The 25,328-nt window shown below is 42.4% G+C and overlaps 1 protein-coding gene across 1 annotated transcript; it reads left to right on the forward strand.

The window, feature by feature from the left end:
• The first annotated feature begins 11,355 nt into the window (after positions 1-11,355).
• Positions 11,356-24,759, forward strand: LOC103176570 (polypeptide N-acetylgalactosaminyltransferase 5). The gene is given in 11 exon segments (XM_042336537.1): positions 11,356-12,125; positions 14,482-14,648; positions 18,401-18,466; positions 18,469-18,519; positions 18,889-19,024; positions 19,949-20,068; positions 20,526-20,643; positions 21,302-21,637; positions 21,993-22,073; positions 23,375-23,722; positions 24,730-24,759. Coding segments are annotated over 10 exon segments (1,767 nt in total). The 5' UTR covers positions 11,356-11,685; the 3' UTR covers positions 23,627-23,722; positions 24,730-24,759.
• Positions 24,760-25,328: the final 569 nt, after the last annotated feature.

Below are 25,328 nucleotides of genomic sequence, written 5' to 3' on the forward strand. Positions count from 1 at the left end.
TGAGCTACAACTTAAACCTAATTTTAAATTACCATATCATTCCTCTGCACCATGTGATAAGATAGAATTGCCTCAGAAATACAGAAACACTAAGCAGTGCAAAAAAAAATAGTCATATTGGACAGAACGGCCAATCAAAATGAAAAAAGATACTTGAGTCACGAGATTTTCGGTTCGCAAAATCCTTGTCACAAAAGAAACTTGAGTTCTTCTAACTTTCAAACACTTTTTGTTTTACAGAAGGCATTCGAATCGACTCCTGGAATGTGACCGTTTTAATAACTTGTCAATGAGCACAGCTATAAGCATTGTAGAAAATCTAATTTGCAGTTTGTTCCATTGCGAGGACAGATATTGTACATGTCAGATCACATGATATACATGGACTCTTTCAATAGAGAAAATAAAGCAAAGAGCTATTGCTAATTGGAAATCTGGATCGAATCGAACTTTCTGTTTATTTTATCCCAATTTGTTTAAAACTGTAATGGAAGCAATAATTCAATATAATTGCGCTATAAACCACCACATTTATTTTACGGACAGTGTTTTTAACCAAGGGTTGCTTTCGCAAACTTATGAGAAGACAAAAGGTTAAATTTGGAAAACAATCCACTTTGCATAGGTTCAGGGTGTCCAATTTTCTCTCACACCCGCTTACGTTGGAGATTATGTTCACTCAGTGGATATTACATTGCAGCAAACATAAAAGCCAATTTCTTGATGACTCAAATGACTTTTACCAATGTTTTGAAATAGAAATTCAAGCAGGCAGCTAGACATCAATCACTTGACACTGTCAATGATTCTTACGCCAACAAGTAGGTTGTCAGTGGGGCCCGGCTTATGCAATGCAAGTTCGCAAAAATATTGCTTATGCAAACCCCAGACATTTCTCAAATCTGGTACCTTGTCCTCAACAGCCAAACGGTTGGACCTTTCCACTCCCCACCCCCGATATAAATAATAAATAATACCTCTTACTTTATTGAGTCATAACAGAAAGTGGAATATCAGGGAATTCCCAATGATAACACTATAGTGAGAAACAGCAAGTAGCCAAAATGTGTCTGTCACTTTGCATCAGAATTGGGATCACGAAACATCTATTAACTGTTCTGCCACCAGTTTAAACAGAAACAAAAATGTACTCACGACTGAGGCTATCCATAAATCACAGCCTCTTTATTCTCAGCTCTTTCATATAAATTCAAGCGTATCCCACTTCAAACGTTCATTTGAACTATTGCTAAGATCACATTGCCTAACCTGGCAACATCACAAGCCAGAGTATTTCAAAGATTGTCTTGTTTGCAGTCTTTTTCCATCAGTTGAAGGTCCAGCATAGGAATCGTTCATCAAAGGACGTAATTTAAAAAAGATACTTTTCCTGCAAAAAATTATTCCTCATTCAAGATTCTTCTATAGGTTCCCTGTCTCAGCTAACTGTATATATTTTCTTTAACAAAAGCTTGTTTTATTGAAAGCATGGAAAATGAATAGGCCCTTATCCATAACAAGTCTGTTTCCCGAGCCAAACATTTCAATAAGGACAGAAAATGTCCCTGACCTTGGATTGGCTGAGCGTGTTCATCTGATAACTTCAAATTATGTGACATGTAGCAAAATTAATCCATTTAATAACGTTCAAGCATTTTGAGGCAAATAAATGCTCTTTAAGAACCATATTTACAGCACCAAAGAAGGCCATTCGGCCCATTGTATCCGTGCTGGCTCTGTGAAGAGCAATCCATTCAGTCCCATTTACCTGCCCTTTCCCCATACCTCTGCGCGTTCCCCTTCTTTAGATGTCTATCCAGTTCCCTCTTAAAAGCTCGTTCTGTCTTGGAAGCCTCAACCACTCCACCCAGAAAGAATATTTCACATCCTCACATGCTGCTGATCTCCCTCGTGTATTTTGTGCTTCTTCAAATCAGGTTTACATTAGCTGCTTTGACAAGACAATGTGTCTCCTAGTGAGGGGAAGCATCTCGATGTTATTCCCTCCACCTAAAGTCCATGCATATCTCACCGTTTGTTTACAGAACTGTAATCCGACCCGAATGCTAAGACTCGAGAATTCAATTCCTAAATTCCCGCCCAAAACAGATTCAAATACAGGGGAGGCAGAAATATAACGTAGACAAGAGCGAATCATACAAAAAAGGAGGTGAACGAGTTGCAAAAGATATTAAATTACAGTCTGCATTGAAGTGAAAGCAGTGTCATCCATAAAATATACAGTCAGTATATACAGTGCTTTGAAACGTCTCGAAAGGGTGGGGAGGTCCGTGGCTGTGAGCAAAGCAAAGCGAAATTCGGAATTCCTGTAAATATTCATAAAAATCTTCCATGAACTCACTCAGCACCAACACATTATATTAAAAAAAATTCTGATTTGCCCTTGTAATTGATGTTCAACTGCTTTGCCTATCGGTGGGAGAGCCATATCAGATCTCAGGATGACCCACGATAATTAGACCGGATTGATAAAGGGATTGTACTGGCAATAAAGGAACAAGAACCAAATGCCACGGTGATCTAGGAAGCAAAAAAAATGCGTTGAAATCCATGCTTTACCATTCCCGATCCCGAGAGCCTGTGATCTGTTAAATGAGTACAAGCAATCACTTTCAACTCAAGGCAGCAAGGCAAATGTTTTGGATACACGGTTTTTGATTCAAAATCATCTTGTTTTAGGGGTGGGGGGGCAACGTGTTGGGAGAGCTTGACAGTGACGGAGCCTGACCGCGAGCCGGGGGGAAGGGAGTAGGTGACCGTAAGCACGGTCGAAGAGGAAGCTCTTCAGTCTTGACCTAAAAGAGGGGCGGGAGGGGGCAAAGCAGAGGGATTGGGGGAGAGAGTTCCAAAGCTTCCAAAGCCACTGATGGTGGAGCGGAGGGCACGAGGGACAAGCGAGAGGCCAGATGCCAATCTATCCGGCATCTTATAAGTACAAGAAAGCGGCCTCTATCCAGAGGACAGATGGCAATGACTTATACGTACAGCATAGGCTTTGATTTATTTTAAAATTCAGAATTGTTCATAATGTTTTCTAAAAAAAAACGTGGAAAATGCTTTGAGGCAAGTACATTAAAGTTACAACGCTGGGCGTGATTTAGTGGCAGAATGCAGTATAATAACATGTTATGGATAGACTGGCAGGATTCCAGTTTATATCCGATTCTCCTCACATAGGAAGTGCCCATCCCACTGGGGGGATGTGTTCAAATCCCCAAAGTTAGCAAAGGCTAAAATCAAAGACAGTTGCTTTGCAATTTCCAGCAACAAGGGCTATTATTTAGTAACTTACTGAGTCATTATTTTTTTTAAGAGAAAAATAGAAGTTGCTGCAGTTCTGTATTAATGCCACGGCGGGATTGATTGCCCCCTCGGAGTTCTGATTCCAAAATGTAATAGTTGCAATATTAGGGAGATATCAGATCAATAGCATTGATTTTTCTTTCATAGAACCGAAGTGAGTAAAGACATTTTTGAAACAGACTGTTCATTCCGTGGCCGGACAACAAATAACTAAAGTGTTTGTGACTTCAATTATTTTAATTATGACATGCAGCTCTTTTAAGAGCCCCAGATATTCATGTTCATTTTCCTCTGGGGTACTATAACAGTGAAATACACGCTACAGGATCCACACACATGGTCCGTTGATGGGGATTTTGTAGCTACATATGATAGTGAGCGAGTGTACCAAAATATCAGAGCGTGGGAGAGTGTTTATTTCGAAGCAGCTTTCAGTCTCTATTTCAAACAATAGGGTTCCTACTTACTACTAGTGTAAGTAGGAACCCCTCTCCTTGCGTAGCTGGTATAATTTAATAGCAATTACTTTCTTAAAGGACCGGGGGGGCACGGTGAGTATCATTCTAGCCTTTTCACCTCAGAAAACTGGTCTCAAATTCCGTCCAGAATGATGACACAAATCCCTCTATCTTTTGGCCCGAATGGACCCTTTGTGGAATGAGCTTGGGTAATTGTATTCCAGTTTCCCGTGAGCTCATTGCACTGCACAAAACTCCCCCTTTAACGTGGCACTGAATTGAATGAGCAATCTCACACAGAAGGACCGCATGACAGCTGGTACTGAGGTTGTGACTGAGCCATATCGTCGTGTAAGAGTTAGAAGGTGCGACACTCAATATCTAACAACGTTGTCATGATCTGGGAATGCGTCTGGTTCTGACACTGGATTTTCATGGGAAACTTGTTCCGTTTTCCAGCCCCCAAATCCTTGAAGGTCACAACATTTAAACTGAAAACAAATCATTCCTTAATAAATAAAAGCAATGGAACCAAGGCAAATTCTTCCTCTCCCATTACCTTAATAATTTCATTTCATTTTCCCGATAACAAGTTGGGTTTGGCTTTATTGCACAGTCTCTGGAATCTAATAATAATATATTATTATATATATATTATTATTAAAAAATATTATTAATAATAATAGATGTCTCAATGACATGATAAAGCACTGCATCAAACGCAAGTATTATTATTGATAATAATAATCCATTTGATATAGCTCCTTATTATGTCTTTGAGACGTCTCAAAGCACTTATTATTATTATCTCGCATACGAATAGATCATAACTCAAACAGCCCATTTAATGCCAGTAAATACTGGGTCTGTTGCTAGTGGTGGTGTCATAATAACAGCCCCTTTGTGATTGCAACAGTTTTTGTACCAACAATCACACTCCAAACCCGAGTGCCTTCCATCCCACTTCAATTCTGAGCTCTCCATCAGTTCCAGTTTTCAAGAGTTGGCACATCTTGGGTAAGGGTGGATCACGGCAGAACTGACTTGGAGGCAATTCAGTATAAAGAGCAACAGTGGCCACTTTGGCTTCTGCTCTCTGTTTGTGCCCCTTGAGCCCCGGACTGTATATTTTGTGGGCTAAACACAGCAGCCAGTTGTGGACAGCGGTGTCCCGCAAATATCACTGTATGTTATGATTTCCTTAGGAAGTACTGAGGTCCAGATAGATTGGCTGTGAGGTCTGTTTCAGGAAGTATGTAGCGAGCCTGGAAGCAATCCAACAATGCTGAGACCTGGAATGATGGGGAATTGTGATGAGAGCGTAGATAGCATTGGGTTGGCTGAGGGCATTAATCAGCTATCTGACTGAGGACTTTGAAATAATGAAGGAAAATTACAAAATAGATAACGACCCTTTTCTCTAATAGGGAGATCTAAAACCAAGAGGGATTCATCTTCAATTTAAAGCAAAGCTGGTTAAAAATGACTCTACGAAAACATTCTTTCACGTAACGGATTGTGAGAAAATTCAATACGATAGATATATCGTAGATATATAATTAATTTTTATTGCTGATTATAATAAATAAATAATTATTTGAAGCGGTTAAGCAGGAGTAAAATTAGGGTATAATCCTTGCATTTGATATAGCGCCTTATCAAGTCCTTGAGGCATCTCAAAGCGCTTCACAGAATATATTGAATAGTGGATTGACTGCGTAGTTCTTCGGTAAAAGGCAGTAGCCAATTGTGCTGATTATTACCCTCGGAAAGCGATCTGACAATCGACTAACAACCGGGTTCCTATTTACTGCTGGGTAAATAGAGGAGTGTGGAGTAAGGAAACTTGCCTCAGGTTTCACCCTGCCCGGGGAATCAAACCCAGTTCCTCTCGCTTGCTAAGTTACTCAATATGATTAAGTCCGTATTTTGTAAAATTTTAGCTTCACAAGCTGTAATCGAGAAACGGACACGCAGCTGAGTTGCGGCGATGTATCGTCAGTGTCGGTTTCTCTCTCTTAAAAAAAAAAGTTTCACAAAGGGTCCGTAAAAAAAAAAAGCATCAGCCTTTTTTATTATTTTGCTTCAACGAAACCTCAAATGAACAGATGCCAAACTGAAGAGTGAAGGTCGTTGGCACTGTTATGACTCTACCGCCACACTCTGGCGGGAAACGGTCACGGCAGCAATAGTGTTTTCATCTGGAAGTCGCGATGGCAGGTCTTGAACATAAGAACGTAAGAATTTTCTAGGAGAAAGGAGAAGCGCTTTGATACGTCTCAATGAGGCTATCAGGTGCTATACCAAATGCAAGAATTGTTATTGTTATTAATCGCTTGTGCTTCTGAGAATCACTGCGCTAGTGTTTATAAGAAGGCTGGGAACTCGCACGCCTCTATTGGTGTTTACACGACAAACTTAAATAGCAAAATAAATACAGCACTGAGTTTGGTTTGAGGTTCAGTGCTTGTCACAAAGTCTGTGCAAATTTATTTTTTTGGATACACAATATGATAATAATTTGGGGTAGACTCATAGCACTCCACAAAGTTTTGTTTGCTGTATTTGTTCGAGCAAAAACGACAAAAGGTGGTTGAGAGTTTGCAAAAACAGTTGAGAATCTGCAATGTCAGTGATCCAAGCGGTTGACTGGGAGCGGCCAGAAATTACACAGAGAGAAAAACTCAATACCCAATAGATTTGGGTGACGACATAAATCATACCATCAAAAGCCGAAGGTCACAACCTCAGTGCCAGCCAAATTTTGTCCCACCCATCAGTTCTGTGCTGGGGCTGTCAAGAAGTGTTCTCGCACCCCCCCCTCCCCACCCCACCTGAACATTTGCACTTGTCTGGGTGACAATCCCTTTGAAAATAAAAAAGTTAATGATAATTTGATCACTCAATCAACGACTGTTTGTGGGACGCTGCTGTGCACAATTTGTTGCCACATTTCGCCCACAAAATATACAGTCACCCCACTTTACAATATATCCCGTGAAGCGCTTTAAGACGACTCGAAGACGTGATAAGGTGTTACATCAAATGCAAGTATTATTATTAAGTCCACGTTCGAATGTTAGTGTGCTTCCAGCTTTTTTCTTGAATATTTCTTGATTTACGATCTAGAGATGATGATCTAAATCAACACATATTCAATCAAGAAAAATATATTTTGTTGGCTGACCAAAACAATTGCCTATTATATATATTTCAGAATACATGGGAACGAATTCTATCTGATTCTATTAATGTACCATGCTAGAGTGTCCGAAATTTGTCCAAATCTTAAATACCACCTACAAGGCCATTCACAGCCTCGCTCCCCCCTACCTCTCTGACCTACTGTCCCCCTCCCTACCCGCCCGTACCCTCCGTTCCTCTGGCTCCGGTCTGCTCCACATCCCCCGCCCCAACCGCCCTACCATCAGTGGCCTTCAGCCTCTCAGCCCCGAGGCTCTGGAACTCCATCCCCCAGTGCCTTCGCCGCCTCCTCCCTTTCCTCCTTCAAGGCCGGTCTCAAGACCTTTCTCTTTGACCGTACCTTCAGCCTTCACCTCCCCTCTCGACTCTCTACCTCCTCCTCGCTCCCTCCCTTCCCTCCCCTCACCCTGACCATATTTCCCCCTCCTCGCTCCCTCCCTTCCCTCCCCTCACCCTGACCATTTCCCCCCTGCTCGGCTCCTGACCCAACTGTACAGCGCCTTGGGACGTCCTCCCGACATGAAAGGCGCTCTATAAATGGAATCTTGTTGTTGTTGTTGTTGTAATGTTGTTTGTCATTTATTTGAAGAAACTACAGAAAAGTGACCTCAAAGTTCAGAGACAGAAAAAAGTGAGCATTATTAATCTATTGTTATTGCCAATGTTGTTTTAATACCCCAATATGACTACCTTCTGGAAAGGTTAATAGGAATTGTCTTACTGGCCACTTTGTGCTAATCATTATTCTATGAAATACCCATTGATATGACTGGAGGAATTCAGTCTTAATTCAGTCATCCTCACCCGACTCCACTGGCTTCCCATCACACAGAGGATACAGTTCAAAATCCTGGTTCTCACCTCCAAATCCCTCCATGGCCTTGCTCCCCCCTAACTCTCCGACCTCCTATCGCTCAGCGGGCTCCGGCCTGCTTCACGTCCCCCACCTCACCCTCCCCACCATTGGTGGGAGGGCCTTCTGCCACTCTGTCCCCACCCTCTGGAACTCCATCCCGCAGGCCCTCTGCCTCGTCCCCTCCCTTGCCTCCTTCAAGACCTGTTTGAAGACCCTCCTCTTTGACCGTGCCTTCAATCACCCACCTTCCCCCCCCCGCCTTCCACTCCCCTGGATCCCAACCCCCAACTCGGGGGGTCCAAAACACTGATTGTCCAGCACCTTGGCACATCCTCCCGACGTGAAAGGCGCTGTACACGTCATTTTGTTGTTGTTAATTTGTCAGAAATAATATGAATTTTAATCCATAAAGTGTTTAATTTTGAATCACCAAATTCTGAAAGTTTTTACTGAATGTTGCTATTTTTATTTTATAACTTTTCACTGAAATGTCTTTCGTTTTCGTATTTCCTTTCAGTGCATTTTAGACTTGGATTGTCTTTGTGAAACAGCCTTTGGCAAACAGGATTGTGTCTATTATAGTTACGTAAGTCATTGAAATCACATGCGAGGAAGAGTTTGCATTTTTATAGCACTTTATAACATGAAACCCTTTGCAAGTGGAATGAGGTGACTTGCCTGTGGCTTCGCCCTGCCCGGGAATCGAACCCGGGTCCTCTCGCTTGCGAGGCCAGCGCACTCACCACTACACTACGGGACTCCATGGCATTATTCAAAAGAGAAGGGAGTTTCTCTCTCCCGGTGTCCTGGCCAACAATCCCCCAAATAAAATTAGTAATTCACTTCACAGCTGTTTCTTGGCTATTGTTGTGTACAAATTGGCTGCCAGATTCGCCTACAAAATACACAGTCACTGTACTTTACAGCGATACCTCCTCCTGCGGTGAAAGGTGCAATGTCAAACACTTTTTCATGAAGGCACTGTCCCTTTAAACATCTGAGGACACGTGGCAAACTCGCTTTCGCAAAAAATCTGGTAAAGACCGATGGCATTCCAAAGGAAAAAAAAAATCAAGTTGTCATAATTTGCAAAATAGGTGGTTTTGCATGACTCTTCCTTTGTGCTCGCGCTACACCGTTGTGTGGCTGATAAATAATGCGATTGATAAGTTGTAAAACTTAAGTCAGAGTTACGAACCTTTAAAATACGTGCGTGTGTCTGCGTGGAAGGAAATGAACGTTATAAAAGTCCACAAAAGGAGACCAGCACCACTGCTATTTCCACGGACTTAGTCGAGCTACAGACGGATTCAAGAACAGGATTTGTTTCATTCCCTGAGGATGTAACGTTGCCTTTGACATGTAGTGGCCACGTCTTGATATTATTAACTTATCGAGAGCACTTACTTGGTTTTATGATCTTAACTCCGTCTCCACTTTCAAAGTGTAATATAGATATATATATATATATATACACATATAAAAAAGTTTCTTTTAGGGTTTTCACCAAAAAATACACAGTCAATCCTCTTTACAGTATAATCTGTGAAGCGCTTTGAGACTTCTCGACGATGTGATAAGACGCAAAAGGACGTCTCTAAAGCACTTCGCAGGATTTCACTGTAAAGCGTAATGACTGTGTACTTTGTAGGTGGTGGTTGATTTGCACACACAATACCCCAGAAACAGCCGTGGAAGTGAGTGACTATATCAAGCGCAAACATTATCATTATTATTAAATGAATTGTGCTACGTTGCATCTTGTGTAATAACGTCTCAAAGCGCTTCACAGATAATACTGTCAAGCGAACCGACCGTTTATTTTGCGGGCGATTCACTTGACAGCCAAATTGCGCGCAGCAGCGTCCCCACAAACAGCCGTGGATTGCCGCGACCTGATCGTTTTCATTTTGTTGTTAAAAAAAAAGATATCTTCAATTGCATTACACAACACCCCACCCCCACCCCCACCCGCCGCCCCCTCACCCACCACCCCAGGAAGAGCCATCGCGCCAATCGACTAACTAACGTGCGGGGGCTCCTTACGCACGCGGCTCGGTACAACAGGCAGAGCGAGGAGACTCGCCTAAGGTTGCGGATTATTATGACGAGGATCGTCAGGATCATTATTATTAATTATTATTATTATTATTATTATTATTATTATTATGCTTTACTATTATCACTTAAGTGTTTGCCAATTGAACAACTGATGCATTTGCTGTTTGGGTAACAACATGCACAACTTTTTTCCCCCCCTCCAACCCCCCAAACCCCCCAAACCCCCCCCCCACACCCCCCCAAACCCCCCTCCCCACCCCCAAACCCCCCCCCACACCCCCCAAACCCCTCCCCACCCCCCCACTGTAGTGCACTGATGAACCACAAGCTGCAAAGGGTTGTTTTTGGAGGAAGCAAATCCCCACAGACAGACGTACAGAGAGAGAGAGGTTGAAGTTGCAGGAATGCCACGCAGGCAGTGCTGGGGCCAACAGCCCCGGGGCAGGGGGTCTGGGCTGGGGCTTCCACCCTGAAAACACACACATACACACACATATACATATGGGTGTGTGTGTGTGTGTGAGTGAGTGTAGTACTGTGTCAGCACCAGAGACGCCCTGAGATCACACACTCACTCACTCATTGAGAGAGAGAGGAGAGAGGAACCTACAACACTGCAACAGAGGGGCAACAAAGGCGCAGCAGAGGATGAGGAGAGTGTTCAGGGGCAGTGGGAGAGTTCTGGGGATCATCTTCGTGGCTTCAGTGGTTTGGCTGATGTTCGACATGGCAGCCCTCAGGTTCTCCTTCACCGACAGCCCCGGAGGCAAACTTTCCAAGAAGGACCTGGTCAGGACCCGGGTCCTGGAGGACAAGGAGGTCCACAAGGGATTCCAGAAGAGGCGGGTGGGCTTCGAGGCCAAGAGAGACCCCCGGGAGAGGGGGGGGACCCCGAGCCGCCGCGGGGACAGTTCCCCGGCTTTGGCCATGGAGCCCGGGCTGGGAGCGGGTGAGCTGAAGCCACACGAACCCACCAGAGGTCCACCCCCCGGTCTCGATCTCCAGAGAGCTCGGGTCCTGCCTGGAGCAGCCTCACACACGGATCCTGACCAGCAGCCCAGGGCTGTCCAGGCTGCAGGTGGACATCACCCTCCACATGGGGTGGGACAAGTCGCCAGAGTCCCCCAAGTTGGTGGAGTGCCACAGGGCAAGTCCACAGCCATGTCCCCTCTCCCCCCTGGTCTGGGGCAGGTGCCTGAGGTTGTCAACCCCACTGCACGAGCCCCACTCCAGCCCCTGGTCAAACGGGTTGTGGTTACAGGGAAAGCCCAGGGTGACATATTGCCTCCCCCTGGGCAAAACCTGCCACTGCAACTCACACGCGTGGACCCACGCCGAGAGAGCAGCGAGCGAGCCTCGGAGCCGAAAGCCAAGCCCCCCAAAAGAGGGGGTGGAGGGGGCGAGGCGGAGGGATTGGGGGAGACAGATCCAAAGCTTCGGGGCGCAGTGGCTGAAAGCGAGGCCGCCGATGGTGGAGCGGAGGGGCCGAGGGACGAGCAGGGGGTCCCCGGAGAGGCTGAGCTTGCTAAACAACCACAAGATGAAGAGATTGTTCCCACAGCTGATGAAACCGGACTTAACTCTCCAAAGAAAGCGCCGGCGGAGGAATCAGCGCGTGTCAATGAGGTGCCTGTCGCAGTCACCAGCAAGAGTATTGCTCCCATAGTCACCAGGGATTCAGTGCAACAACCTTCAGTTAGTAAAATAGTTGTGGGCAATAGGGCGTTGGATGAAACCAAGAGCGAACTTGATGGTGTTAATAATGGCGGAGCGAAAGACGGGATGTTTAACAAACATGAACATAAAAAGCCCGTGCTGAGCGGTAAAGCAAATATCACCGACAAGTTTACAGACATTGAAGTCGGTGAAAAGGAGATGAACGGCTCAACTGGTATAAAGCGGATTAGTTCCTCGTTACAAGACACTGCGGTGAAAGTAGCTCTTAAGGTCCATCAAACAAAAGACCCCCAGACAAACAGTACTGTGAAGCGTGGGGCAGCTGATGCTCTGGAACCCAGACCAGGGATGCACCGTGTTTTAACGCTGGACATGACGTTGTCTCCACGGGACCCCAAAGCCGTTGGCCAGTTTGGGCGGGCGGCAAAAGTGCCCAAGGAACAGGAGCAGGTGGCAAAGGCAAAATGGGCAGAAGGACATTTCAATGTGCACCTCAGTGAGCTGATCCCTCTGGACAGAGCTCTCCCTGATACCAGACCTGCTGGGTAAGATCGCTTAGTATTTCAATTCCAATTTCAAAATCCTCTCGCTCCTCTACAAAACCCTTCCCGCCCTGGCACCTCCCTCCCTCTCTGACCTGCTTTCTCCCCACTCCGCTACCCGCTGCCTCCGCTCGGCTGGCCCTGGCCTCCTGCTTGTCCCTCGTTCCTTACTCTCCACCACTGGCGGCTGTGCTTTCAGCCACTACGCCCCAAAGCTTTGGAACTCTCTCCCCCAACCTCTCTGCCTTGCCCCTCCCTCTCCTTCCCCCCTTTTAGCTCACGACTGAAGTCCGAACATCTTGTGTTTTTTTTTTAAAAGTTTATTATAAAAAGGATTTTCCCGATACCTATACCGTTTACAATTTCTATTCTGCCTGGAGTTGTAAATAATAATAATCCTTGCGTTTGACACAGCGCCTTATCGAAAACATTGTGATGTCTCAAAGCGCTTCACAGAATATATTGTAAAGTGGATCGACTGTGCATTGTGTGGGCGAAACACGGCAGACAATTACACACAGCAGCGTCCCGCAGACAGTCGTGGATTGGGTGACCACTTTTTTTGTGGAGGGATTATTATCCCTGGAAGGCGATCTGCCAATCTACTAACCACCGGGTTCCTACTTACCTGCTCGGTAAACAGAGGCGTGTAAGGAAACTTGCCTGAGGAGATGCCACAATGCTAAATGTTTATCTATTTCTAGAACCTTGCTGCTGTAATCATCGTTGGTTGAATTTTCGTTCAATGAATCCCGGAACTGCCCTGTTGTTATAAAGACATAAAAGCAACACGTTTCCAAGGTGCCCTTAAGAAGTGCTGTTAGAAACTGCCTGCCTTAAAAACTCAAACCAAGTCAAACAACAACAACAACAACTTGTGGTGCCTTTCACGTGGGGTATTCGCAGTAGTGGAGTCTAAATCAAAGAGTAACTGAAACAATACAGTAGTTGTAAACTTTCTAGTAGATGCCATTGCATGTACAATCCACTCCAAGACATTACCCTGCGTAAAGGCCACTATATAAATGCAAGTTGCTGTTGTTGTTGTACGTTCGGTTTCTCTTATGCTCCGCATAACCCAAATAGCAGGTGACTGACACACAACCAACGGAGACAATGGGATTTAAAATAACTTTCACTACTATAAGGACATTTGGAGCCCGTTTAAAGGTGTGGATGGATAATAAAAAAATTGGCATATTTCACTGAGGTGACGTAATGCCCCTGACACAGCTTGTTCAAAGTAGGTTCAACAGATGAATGTTTGGAATTCTTATTCATCTGGAAACATCCTCCGTGCCTGCGCACTGAGTAAAACTCGCACTCCATCATATTAATGAAGCACTGCAGGTTGTACATGTCGACCCAGCTGCGTTTGGGTCAGTCTGTGAGAACAGGATTTATTTGCATTCTGGAAGAGGGTGTTGAGTTAATAATCTCCTACATTAACCCTGCTCTAAGTGTTCGAATAGGATGTGCTTGTTGTTTCAGTGACGTGGATGGGAGTTTATCTGATTCCATATGCTTCTGATTCAAACAGGAAAACTCCTCCCCAATACCTGTTCTCTCTTATCAAGTTTAGCGATGCTTAGGTTGGGAAGTGAACCATTTAACAGTATTTGATTTGTGCTGAGAAGCAGCACTCACTATTATTTACAGACCACATTGCTGACTCTAATCCAAGTAATTGAGGTAAAAGGAACTCGTGGGAACAAGTCAATAGGCAATTACACCCAAATTATGACTGTACACATAGAATCATAGAGTATTACAGCACAGAAGGAGGCCATTTGGCCCATCGTACCTGTGCCTGCTCTTTGGAAGAGCTGCCCAATCAGTCCCACACCCCCGCTCTTTCCTCACATCGTGGTAAATTTTTCATTTAGTACAGTGTTTTTGCACAACCTCATTCAAGCTTTGGTGAGGTACATTTCAGTCGCTCTGAAATCTGATCATCCTTTCTTACACGTGTGCTCCACACACGCACAGACTGGGGAAGATATGGAAGCAAGTGGTCTGGTAAAAGTAATTGGATATGTTAAAAGCTGAACAGCTGGAGAAACTGCATTTAAGCACGATCCCATTGTATTGTAATACTCTGCTGCAGGGCGTAGAATCTACATGTGAAGAGCCTCCAAACAAAACGAGTGTCCCTCATTTTTATAATAATTATAATAATCCCTACATTTGATATAGCGCCTGATCACGTCGTTGAGACATCTCAGAGTGCTTCTCAGGATATAGTGTAAAGTGAATTGACTGTGTGTTTGTGGGCGAAACGTGGGCGGTCAATTGCGCACAGCAGCGTCCCACAAACAGTCTTGATATGCACATGAGCGGGGTTCTCTGTTTGTTATAGATGCGCAAACCAGCTGGTCCACAGCCAACTGCCAACAACCAGCATCATCATGTGCTTTGTGGACGAGGTGTGGTCCACACTCCTGAGGTCAGTCCACAGCATTCTGAACCGATCACCATCACATCTCATCACAGAGATCATCCTAGTGGACGACTTCAGCACCAAAGGTAAGAACGAAAGGGTTCCAACACCATCACATGTTGCTCATTCATTGGTACATTCACCAATACTTTAAATTGTTTATTTTACATCATTCAAAAGGCTGTCGATGCTGAATTATAATAATAATAATAATCCTTGCATTTGATAAAGCACCATATCGAGACGTCTCAAAGCACTTCACAGGATATACTGTAACATGAATTGACTGTATATTTGGTGGGCGAAATGCATCAGTCAGTTGCTATAGCAGTGTCCCACAAAGAGTCGTGGATTGAGTGGCCAAATTATTACTATTATTATTATTATTATTATATCTTGAAGGAATTATTACCCCCTGAAAAGCGATCCGCCAATCGACTAACAACCGATTATTGTTAACATTGGATCCATTCAAATGTTCAAGACCTGGAGTCGGTTACAATGTCAGTCCCCAAGTTAGTTATTTGTTGATGTTGTACTGAGAATCTATCTCACTTTATTGGGGGGGGTGGGGTGCTGGGGGGGGGGATGGGGGGAGTCAGTGATTAACAAAAGCAAATGTCACACACAACATATTCCAAATCTCTATGATACAGTATCAGAAAAGGTGACATGATTTTCCCTAATACTATTCAAGTTTGGTCATTTAATCCTTTCAAACAGATTCCAAAGCTCTGATGATAACACTTAAAATAAAGGGTGATATTGTCAAGGTATATGGCCGACACGTTTCCATGTGGACTTCTGAACCCTTGCTTGTACAGAGCTGGCATGTTTTTAAATCAAAATACAGCTAATGCTAGAGACTGCACTGTTCAGTTGCAGAGGGCATGTTATTCTAGGTAACTGGCCATACTTAGATGTATAGAGCATTACAGTCCAGCAAAGATGAAATGCTAATCCCTCCCGCTCTCTGTTTCCTGTCAGACTTTACTGCTCGTTGCTGACTTTTAAACTTTGTGTTCACAAAACGCACAGACATTTGTGTTGCTTCACTAACATAGGTGTACAAGGGAACTTGAATAATATTCTTACTGTTCTCTATAAAGTACTTACTCTTGGTAGCAGTGTGAAAGCTGAGAAACATATTTCGATAAGGATCTGAAAATACTGCGTGTATTTAATAATAATAATAATCCTTGTATTTGATATAGCGCCTTATCACAGCTTCTAGACGTCTCAAAGCGCTTCAGAGACTATACTGTAAAGTGAATTAACTGTATATTTTGTGGACGAAATATGGCATGTTTCTTAATACATTGAATGGGTTAATTCATACATTATAATCCATGAAGAAACATCACTCTTTGTGGATGACAGACTAACCTAGAGTTGTATTATTATTTCAGCGCAGACACTGCAGGTTTGTCAGGCACCTCTGTTGAGGAGGCAGAGGGAGGTTTGGGAAATTCGACACCGTGACCTGGGTTAGGAAGGAAGAAGAAAGTCATATAGGATTCACATTCTTGACAAAACTCCAGCAACCGCCCCAACCACAGTCTGTGTTAACGTTGTGTGGCAGGGCGAAACGTTGGACAAGTTTTCTTACTCCACACGCCTCTGAGTTCCTAGCAGTAAGTCAGAACCCGGTTATTAGTTGATTGGCAGATTCCTTTTCCGGGGATAATAATTCCGTCAAAAAATAATAAATTGGTCACTTCGATCCACAACTGTTTTGCGGGACCCACTGTGCGCAATTGGCTGCCGCTTTTCGCCCACAATATTTACAGTCAATTCACTTTACAGTATATTCTGTGAAGCGCTTTGAGACGACTCGAAGATGTGATGAGGCACTGTATCAAATGTAAGGAGTATTATTATTATGAGGACAGGATTGAGCTAGGTTTCGTTGCTATCTACACTGTGGAATTTTGCTCCATCAGCATTCACTGTTAAGACTCGCACTATGAATAATGGCTATTTGAGCCAAATACCGGAGGCCGGTCTCACCTGGAGAGTGACATACCAGGACTAGGAACATACTGAGCGAGAGGACAGCAATTGAGGGAAAAATATTAGTTTATTCTTGCTGTCAACTTGCACAATAAAACAAAATGCTCCGACGCAATTCTGTTCTGTAATTTATATCAGTAAGCTGCAGATGTAGACCTCAAAAAGAATAGAAAGATGATCCATTGGTTGCATTCAGTAAATCTTATTAGATTTGTCAAACAGGATAAAGCCTTCCACTACTTAATTTGATAAATAATGTTTAAAATCATTTACTTGTTGCATTCCTTTTTTTTAAAATCCTCTCTTTATTTGAGCACCCTTTCTACTATTCACTGACAAGAGTAGTCTACAAGGAATATGTTAAACTGCTGTCAGTGCTGTTGTGATTTTCTCTCCCCCTGCTATGTCTCTTAGGACAACAGCCCATTGAAATCTAAAACTCACTGTAAGGAGAATTATACACCTACATGTTTGTTACGGTGCCTCTGGTGAATACCTACCCTCCGCATAAATTCTTCCCGCTGGTAAAGTACAAGATCCCGGGTGTGCCTGAAGGGATTTGTGTAGAAAGCGTGGATGTGCAAAGGTTCTCACCTTCAGCCTGCTGTTGATTAACAAATGAATTCAGGACATCCCCAGACACATCACTGATCAGAGCAGCTTTATTGTAACTCGCCAACTTTGGTTGGCTGGTGAGATGTGGTTGGCAGGATTTGAGAGCAATTTCACAGCCTCAACATATAGGTTCCATTTGTCTTGACTGAAGTCAAAGGACGCCAGGGTTCCTGAGTAATCGGGGATTCCCGTTGCAAAGACGTTGTGATATTACGAAGTCCCATTTTGTGACCTTTCTCTGCAAGTTTTTTAGATCGAAGCTTACAGTGGCCTTCCTCTCTCAGGCACAGGGCATTAGACTGTAAAGATGTCAGTTCACTCGGTCTTTACTGCTGTTGGATCTTCAGTAAGAACTTTACCTTCAAGGCCGTGAACAAGGCACATATAGAGAGTCCGCAAGCATTTAATAACATTGCAACTGCACCTTCTTGATCTGGTTTTGTGCAGTTTCTGGGAGCCTGTTAGGTTATAACATGATTGAGAGGTTAGGATGACATTACAAACCAAAACCACAAAAGTCTTAACCATCTTTTTAGCCTTCATAATCTACACAATTTTTTTTTCTCTTCTGCTTTTAAAGTTCTCATCCTGGAGCCTTTTTCTTCTCATAAAATAAAAAAAAAATTGAAATGTGGTCACGCCAATCCACGGCTGCTTGTGGGGCGCTGCTGTGCGCATTTGCCTGCCGTGTTTCGCCCACAAAATACGCAGTCAATTCACTTTACAGTGTGTTCTGTGAAGCGCTTTGGGACGTCCTCCCGACGTGAAAAGCGCTATATCAAATGCAAGGATTATTATTATTATTTTACAGTATATCCTGTGAAGCGCTTTGAGACTTCTCGAAGACTTGATAAGCCTCTGTATCAAACGCAAGGATCTAGAGAATTAGAGATTTAAATCAATATACTGTACAAATCAATCACTTATTTTACTCAGAAAATCTAAACAATCTAAATGGAGAGACGTAATCACTTACATCTGTTTGATCTGAAGGAGCTATTGTGGTGTAAATGTGTACTTTTACAAAATACAGATTTAGGATGGAATTTTTTTTAAAACCATTTCTTCTTGCGTTGCACCAAGCAAGAAAAGTAATAACGCGCTGACCCTTTGCTCTTTAACGTCTCATGTCTAAACATATGGATTTATTATTCGTCAACGTAAATTCATTCAACAAATAAGTTATCTTTTTTCTCCCATTTCTACACAGAATACCTGAAAGAGAATTTAGACGTGTATATGTCACAGTTCCCTAAGGTTCGTATTATTCACCTGAAGACCGGCATGGCTTAATCCAGGCTAGACTTGCAGGTGCAGATGTGGCTACAGGTAAATTGTGTTATTGTCCTGTCAATGAATTGTTTCTTTTTTATGACTTAATTTCTATAGCGCCCTTCACATGGGGCAGCGTCTCTTAACACTGAACGCTTAACAGTGGCGGAGCCTGATGCCGAGCCGGGGGATGTGGGAGGAGGTGACCATAAGCACAGTCATAGAGGAAGGTCTTCAGACGTGATCTAAAAGATGGGAGGGGTGGGGTGGGGGAGAGAGTTCCCTTGAAATCTATTGATGAAAGAGGAAAACATGGAACAAGAAGCGGAATTGTGCTCAGCTGCCCTTTAAGGTAGCATTCCAGAGATAGAGTCAGGGTTGCCGTGTGCAGTTTATCGCTGGAGCTGACAACCTTTCCCTTCCCAGGTGACGTGCTGACGTTTCTGGATTCTCATGTTGAATGCAATGTTGGTTGGCTGGAGCCACTCCTAGAAAGGATCCATTTGAAAAGAACAACAGTATCTTGTCCTGTTATCGAAGTGATCAGCGATGAGGACATGAGGTAACCTTCAGTGATATGTTTAATAGCTTACAAGGGTTCCAGGATGTTACCCTGCATGAAGGTCACTATATAAATGCAAGTTGTTGTTAATAGTGTTTCACCCCTGGGTCCATCTCAATCTGTCTCACACCTACATTAGGTTGGTTTAGAGACTTAACATTAACGTTAGATTTGTGGAGTCCTGTAGCTCAGTGGTTAGAGCACTCACTTTGCAAGTGAGAGACCTGAGTTCAATCCCAGGCAGAGGGCGAAACCTTGGGCAAGTTTCCTTACTCCACACAGAGCCTAATAATAATCCCTCCAAAACCAAAACAATAATAAATTGGTCATTTTCAATCGACGACTGTTTGTGGGACATTGCTGTGCGCAATTGGCTGCCGCGTTCGCCCACAAATATACAGTCAATTCACTTTACAGTGTGTTCTGTGAAGCGCTTTGGGACGTCCTCCCGACCTGAAAAGCGCTATATCAAATGCAAGGATTATTATTATTATAGATTGATGGTGAAGGATATTTGGAATATTTGGTGCAATTTTAGGCAGACTATCTTCAAAAGGATATTCATGCAATGGAGTCAATTCAGAAAAGAGCAGGGAAGATGATTCTACGAATCAGTTTTCAAGTGATTCACAGGACTCACAGAGCTGAAATCTCTTTTCATTGTAGAGCGCAGGATTGAGGGAAACTTGTTTCAAATCTTTAAAATAACAAGAGAGGTAAAATTCAGATGTATGTATCCCTTTTGTGTTAACTAATCTATTTACTGGGCAGTAAATATCAGTATTTTGCCCACAAAATACAGTCAATTCACTTTACAGTATATTCTGTGAAGCGGTTTGAGACGTCTCGAAGACGTGATAAGGCTCTACATCAAATGCAAGGATTATTATTATTTTAATACATCAATTTTTGTTTCTAATTTAGTTACATGGGCGTATACAATTTTCTACGAGGAATATTTACATGGCCCATGAATTTTGGGTGGAAGCAAATACCAAGTGAAATCGTTACAAAATACAATCTAAAAGAAATTGACCCAATAAGGTAAGATATTCCATTTTATTTTTAGCAAATTTTATTTTTGTAATGGTCATGAAACTTCTATGATATCATCATTTTCAAGCTCCTAATCGAAGGCATCTGTTGCAAACCCTCCATTGCCTTGTGCTTTGGGACATCCTCCAGATGTGAAGGAGCAATATAAATGCAATCTGTTGTAGTTTTCGTTGTAGAAATACCAGAAAGAAATAACAGAAAGAAAAATACATAAATGTATCTTCACGTCTAATGCCCATTATAATTCAATGAATGCAAAACAGAATAAGTCCAGCTCTGTTGAGATGAGAAACAAAGTAACTCAGATATATGTAATGTTTGTGCATTAATCTCCACATTTCTAAACCTTTAATTTTTCCTTTGTGTTTCTTTCCTAGTTTCCTTGTGAATCCTTTGCTAAACAGCTTCAAATCAGCTTCAGATTAACTCTTAAATTTTCTTTCAGGTGTCCAGTCATGGCAGGAGGATTGTTTTCCATTGACAAGAAATACTTTTATGAACTTGGAGCCTATGATCCAGGATTAGAAGTTTGGGGTGGAGAAAACATGGAGTTGTCCTTTAAGGTAGCGATACAGACATTTCATGAAGTCCACCTGTAGCTTAGTGGTTAGAGCACTCGCCTCACAAGTGAGAGGACCTGGGTTCGATTTCCAGGGAAATCAGTCAACATTCTTGCACTTACTTATTCACTGCCAAACAACCCATATGAGCTTGAGTTTGGGCCTGGCTATGACACTCTATTGTGGTCAAATAACCTGCCAACGTTAACCATCAGAGGCTCACACATCTGTGGCAACATCCCTCTAGTAGAGGGAGAAAACAGGACAGAATTATTATCGAAAGAGGAACTATACTATCCAGTGTTTGACACATGCCAATAAAAAAAATGCTCAGTCGTTAGAACAATAAGTCATTTTTTTCTTGTATATTTATCTTCAGGGTGTTGCCAATCTTAATTAACAGAGACTTGACAAACACACAATCAGGCCCCTGCACACCATCCATCCACACACACGCACACACACACACACACATACGCACACATGCAAAGCTACATTGAACGTTTTGTAACCATAAAGCGTTTGGTGTGTAACCTATTATTTGAGAGTATTATTATAGCTTTAAAAATCACAATTTGCCATAACAAACAACCTTTCAAAGAACAATGTATGTGCACAAACTCTAATACAACTCAAATATTTCCCAATGCTTATGGAACAGGTTTGGATGTGCGGAGGAGAGATTGAGATCATCCCATGCTCAAGAGTGGGTCACATTTTCCGTGATGGAAACCCGTACACTTTCCCAAAGGACAGGATTAAGACAGTGGAACGGAACCTGGCTCGTGTGGCTGAGGTCTGGTTAGATGAATACATTGATGTTTTCTATGGCCACGGTTATCACCACCTACTTAACGGGAATAATGTGGAATTCAACATCGGAGATCTAACACAGCAGAAGGAACTTCGGAAGAAGCTGCAATGTAAAAGCTTCCAATGGTATTTAGAAAATGTCTACCCTGACCTACAGGCGCCTCTGGTCAGAGCGAATGGCTTGGTAAGTTCTCGTAATAATAATAATCCTTACATTTGATACAGCACCTCATCAAATCTTCGGGACATCTCAAAGCGCTTCACAGAATATACTGTAAAGTGAATTGACTGTATATTTTGTGGGTGAAATTTGGCAGCCAATTGTGCACAGCAGCGTCCCACAAACAGTCGTGCATTAAGTGACCAAATTATTATTATTTTTTTTAAGGGATTCTTTACCCCTGGAAATACAATTTTGGAAAAGAAGCTTAGTAGGAGAGAACTTAGTATATAGGAATAAATGTCATGAATTCCAATAGATGGTGCTGTTCTGTAACGGATTCTCTCCATCTGAAATAATGACTTATCTTTTTTTTAAGCTTTTCAATGTTGGAATACGAAAGTGCCTTGCTGTTGAGAATGGAACCATATCGTTCGAATTGTGTAATGTTAAGAAACAGGTAAGCCACCAATTCGAGTTCTATCACTAAATCCCAATTGGAATTAATGTGATGATGATACTTGAAACAACAACAAAGAATAGAAGTGATATTGGATATGAAACAAGAGTTTATATTTAAATTAAATGATTTCCTCAATGCTCAATTCATTGTATGTATGCCCTTGATATACTCTGCAATTGAAAACTGATCTGCTTTTTGCCCCTTTAGGAACATTGAGCTTATTTAGTAAAATCGAGGTGTAACATCTCCTTATTTTGGCCAACTCGCCTGTATAGTGCTGGGAACTGATGCAGTAACTACTATAATCCCATAAAAATAAATTAACTGCTTCCTGGAGAAACATTAAAGGAAAGCAGAGCATTGTTTGGGAGCACATTTATTTTCAGGCTTTGAAATGGGGCCAAGTTGGCAGCAACTTTTGCCAAGTTACCTCAAGGGATAATTCCTTAAGTTCCACTAACAATACATCTCGTGTGTAAGACTTATTACCATGGAACAAAAGTCCTGTAAGCCTCTTTGATTTGATGATGCTTGAACCCAACTATTGGGAAAGCACAACAGTTAATCTGTTCTGTTAATGCAAGTTGGGCCAAAGCTATTTGCTTTATTTCCAACCATCAAGGAAGGTCTTGAGTCGGGCCTTGAAGGAGGTAAGGGAGGGGCCGAGACGGAGGTATTCCAGGCTGGAGTTCCAGAGGGTGGGGACAGAGAGCCTGAAGGCCCAGTGGGCAGGGCGGTGCCTGCCGAGCGGAGCAAGCGGACAAGTTGTTATGGTGCTAATAAGTCACAGAGCAAGACCGTGGCTTTAAAAGGGAGGACAAGGATCTTAAACAAAGCACTTGGGGTTAACAGCAATAACCTGCAAAAAGGATAGCAAAGCCTGATAACAATGTTATCTGTTAAATTGGCTAAATTAAAGTTAGTTAGATACCCAAAAGGCATGAAGTGAAGCAAGTGAATAAATTAACAGAAGTGAGTTCTCTTATGCCTTCTTTTTGGACAAAAGGCATTTAACAGCAAAGCATTCTTCAGCAATTTTTTAAATTCCTCAAGTTCAGCAGTTGGAGGGGAGGAATGATTGGAAGGAACATTTGGTTCCAACATTAGACACAAAATAAACCGTTCTCAAATCAACAGTTTTCATTGGAAATTTATGAGAAATGAATCTTGCGGAGATTGAGCATGAGTGGCCTTTATAGAAATGCCCCACGCCAACACAAACTGAAACATTATTGAAAAGGAATGATTACAATATCATTTGCCAGAAAATCATGAAATAACTGTCTTGTCTCTTTCAGAGCCAGAACTTTAGCCACACATGGTTAAGCTTGATTAAGCAGATGGATTTGTGTTTGAGTTTATTGAACAAAGTACGACAAGTAGGACTGAAACCCTGTGATAAAAAAGAGGATAATCAGAGGTGGCTCCACCAATCCCTTGTAGCTGAACCAGCACTGGTAAGTGCCTGCATATCTTCCAAACTGAGTCATTCAGCACATGATGGTGTTCTGGTATTCTCTGTCATCTGCAATAGAATCGAAAAGGATTAAATATTAATGTCTGCTGTGTAAACACTTCACACTACTGCAAATATTTACTTTGGCCGTCAACAAGAGAACCACAGCAAGTTGGAGGATATTAATGCGGTATGCAGTCGCTATCCGACTTAATTTCTTTTTAAAATATGTCTCACGTTAATTTCTGTTTAACAAAATAGCACTCAACTGTATCCCACTGCAGTTAGGAATTCAGGAAGGTAGGTTCTTACATGGAAGGATTCAGGGAGTAGGGAGGAAGATGCTTTGAGTTCCTTGGGATGAAATCATACAAGCTGAAATGTGTTGTTTTATCCTGTAAGCAGTGATCTCTACTACTCTATTCATTACGCAAGCACAAGCACAGAGGCTTCATGTCAGGATCTGAGCTTGTGGTCTAGGCTGGCATTCTGGTGCAGTACCTGGGAGTACCCCATTGTGAGAGACGCTGAACTATTCAGGTGAAACTTCAAAAAGGAAAAGGTTTTTTTGTGTTCTGACTAGCAATCCTTCAGGGCAATGAGTCATTCACCTCGTGGGTGTTTGTGGGACATGTTGGTGCAAGTGGCTGCCTTTTTCGCTGACAAGAACATTCATTACACTGGACACTAATCGCTTGGGAAGTGCTTTGAAACTTTCTCGATGGGAAAAGTCCCTTTCAAAATGCAGTTCCATTTTTTTTCATAAAATGGGACTCCCTCGGGGCTTCAACAACATTGTACTGTGAGCCAGACAGGACTCGGGTGGAGAAAGCTCAACCTATTGCTATTGAGAAAAAAGTATGTTTTGATTTCACTAATGATAATTTCAACACCAAAGTTATTTCTTTAGCGAATTGTATTCTTAACTTTAACTATTGAAAATGCAATAGAATACAATACTGCCACTTTTTTAAAAAAAACTGCAATAACTATTCCACTATAATTTAACACAATGACCCTTTTTTCGAGTTCTCTGTGCCATGATAATGATAATAATAATAATTCTTGCATTTGATATATCACATCATTGAGAAGTTCTTCACAGAATATATTGTAAAGGAGGGGTTGACTGTATTTTGTGAGCGAAAAATAAATTAATTACAATGATGTTTATTCCATATTTATAATTATTTTTAGGTCGAACATATACTGTGGGAGATTTCTCAGCTTTCTTTATGTCTGGAAGGCAGAAGCTCTGGAAAAAGTCTGGTACTAAATACCTGTGATCCAGCGAATGTTTACCAAAAATGGCAGTTTACCAACAACTATAAGGAATGATGGACGGGTCGGTACACAAACTCGCGCATCCGTGCCTGTGGCTCTTTGAAATAATATTGGATGTGTGCAGGGGCCAATAACCTCAAAGGACATTCCACCTTTCCTGCGTCCTGGGCAGATGACTTCAGAACAAGTCTTTCTCTACGAGAATCTGAAAAAAAACTGCAGTACAAGTGAAGTGGACGTACACCTTTCCTTTCTTGTGCGGAGAATAATTTCCTACCCGGACACTTACATCAGACCTCTTTTTCTTAACCTGCAAATACGGTGCAATAATCTATTTTTACCTTTTGTCTTGAAAACTGTGGAAATGGTGAATGCAAGGTACTGTACATTTGGGAAATTTTGCGAATTTTTCCGTTTGATTTTGAGAGCTTTAGAATTCCTCTTTCTTACCTCTGTCAGAAACCTTCCAGAAGGTTCCAGACCAGATACGGATCGAGTGAATTGTATTGTAA

This window comes from Callorhinchus milii, unplaced genomic scaffold (assembly GCF_018977255.1).
Source record: "Callorhinchus milii isolate IMCB2004 unplaced genomic scaffold, IMCB_Cmil_1.0 Scaffold6, whole genome shotgun sequence".
NCBI classification, from domain to species: Eukaryota; Metazoa; Chordata; class Chondrichthyes; order Chimaeriformes; family Callorhinchidae; genus Callorhinchus; species Callorhinchus milii.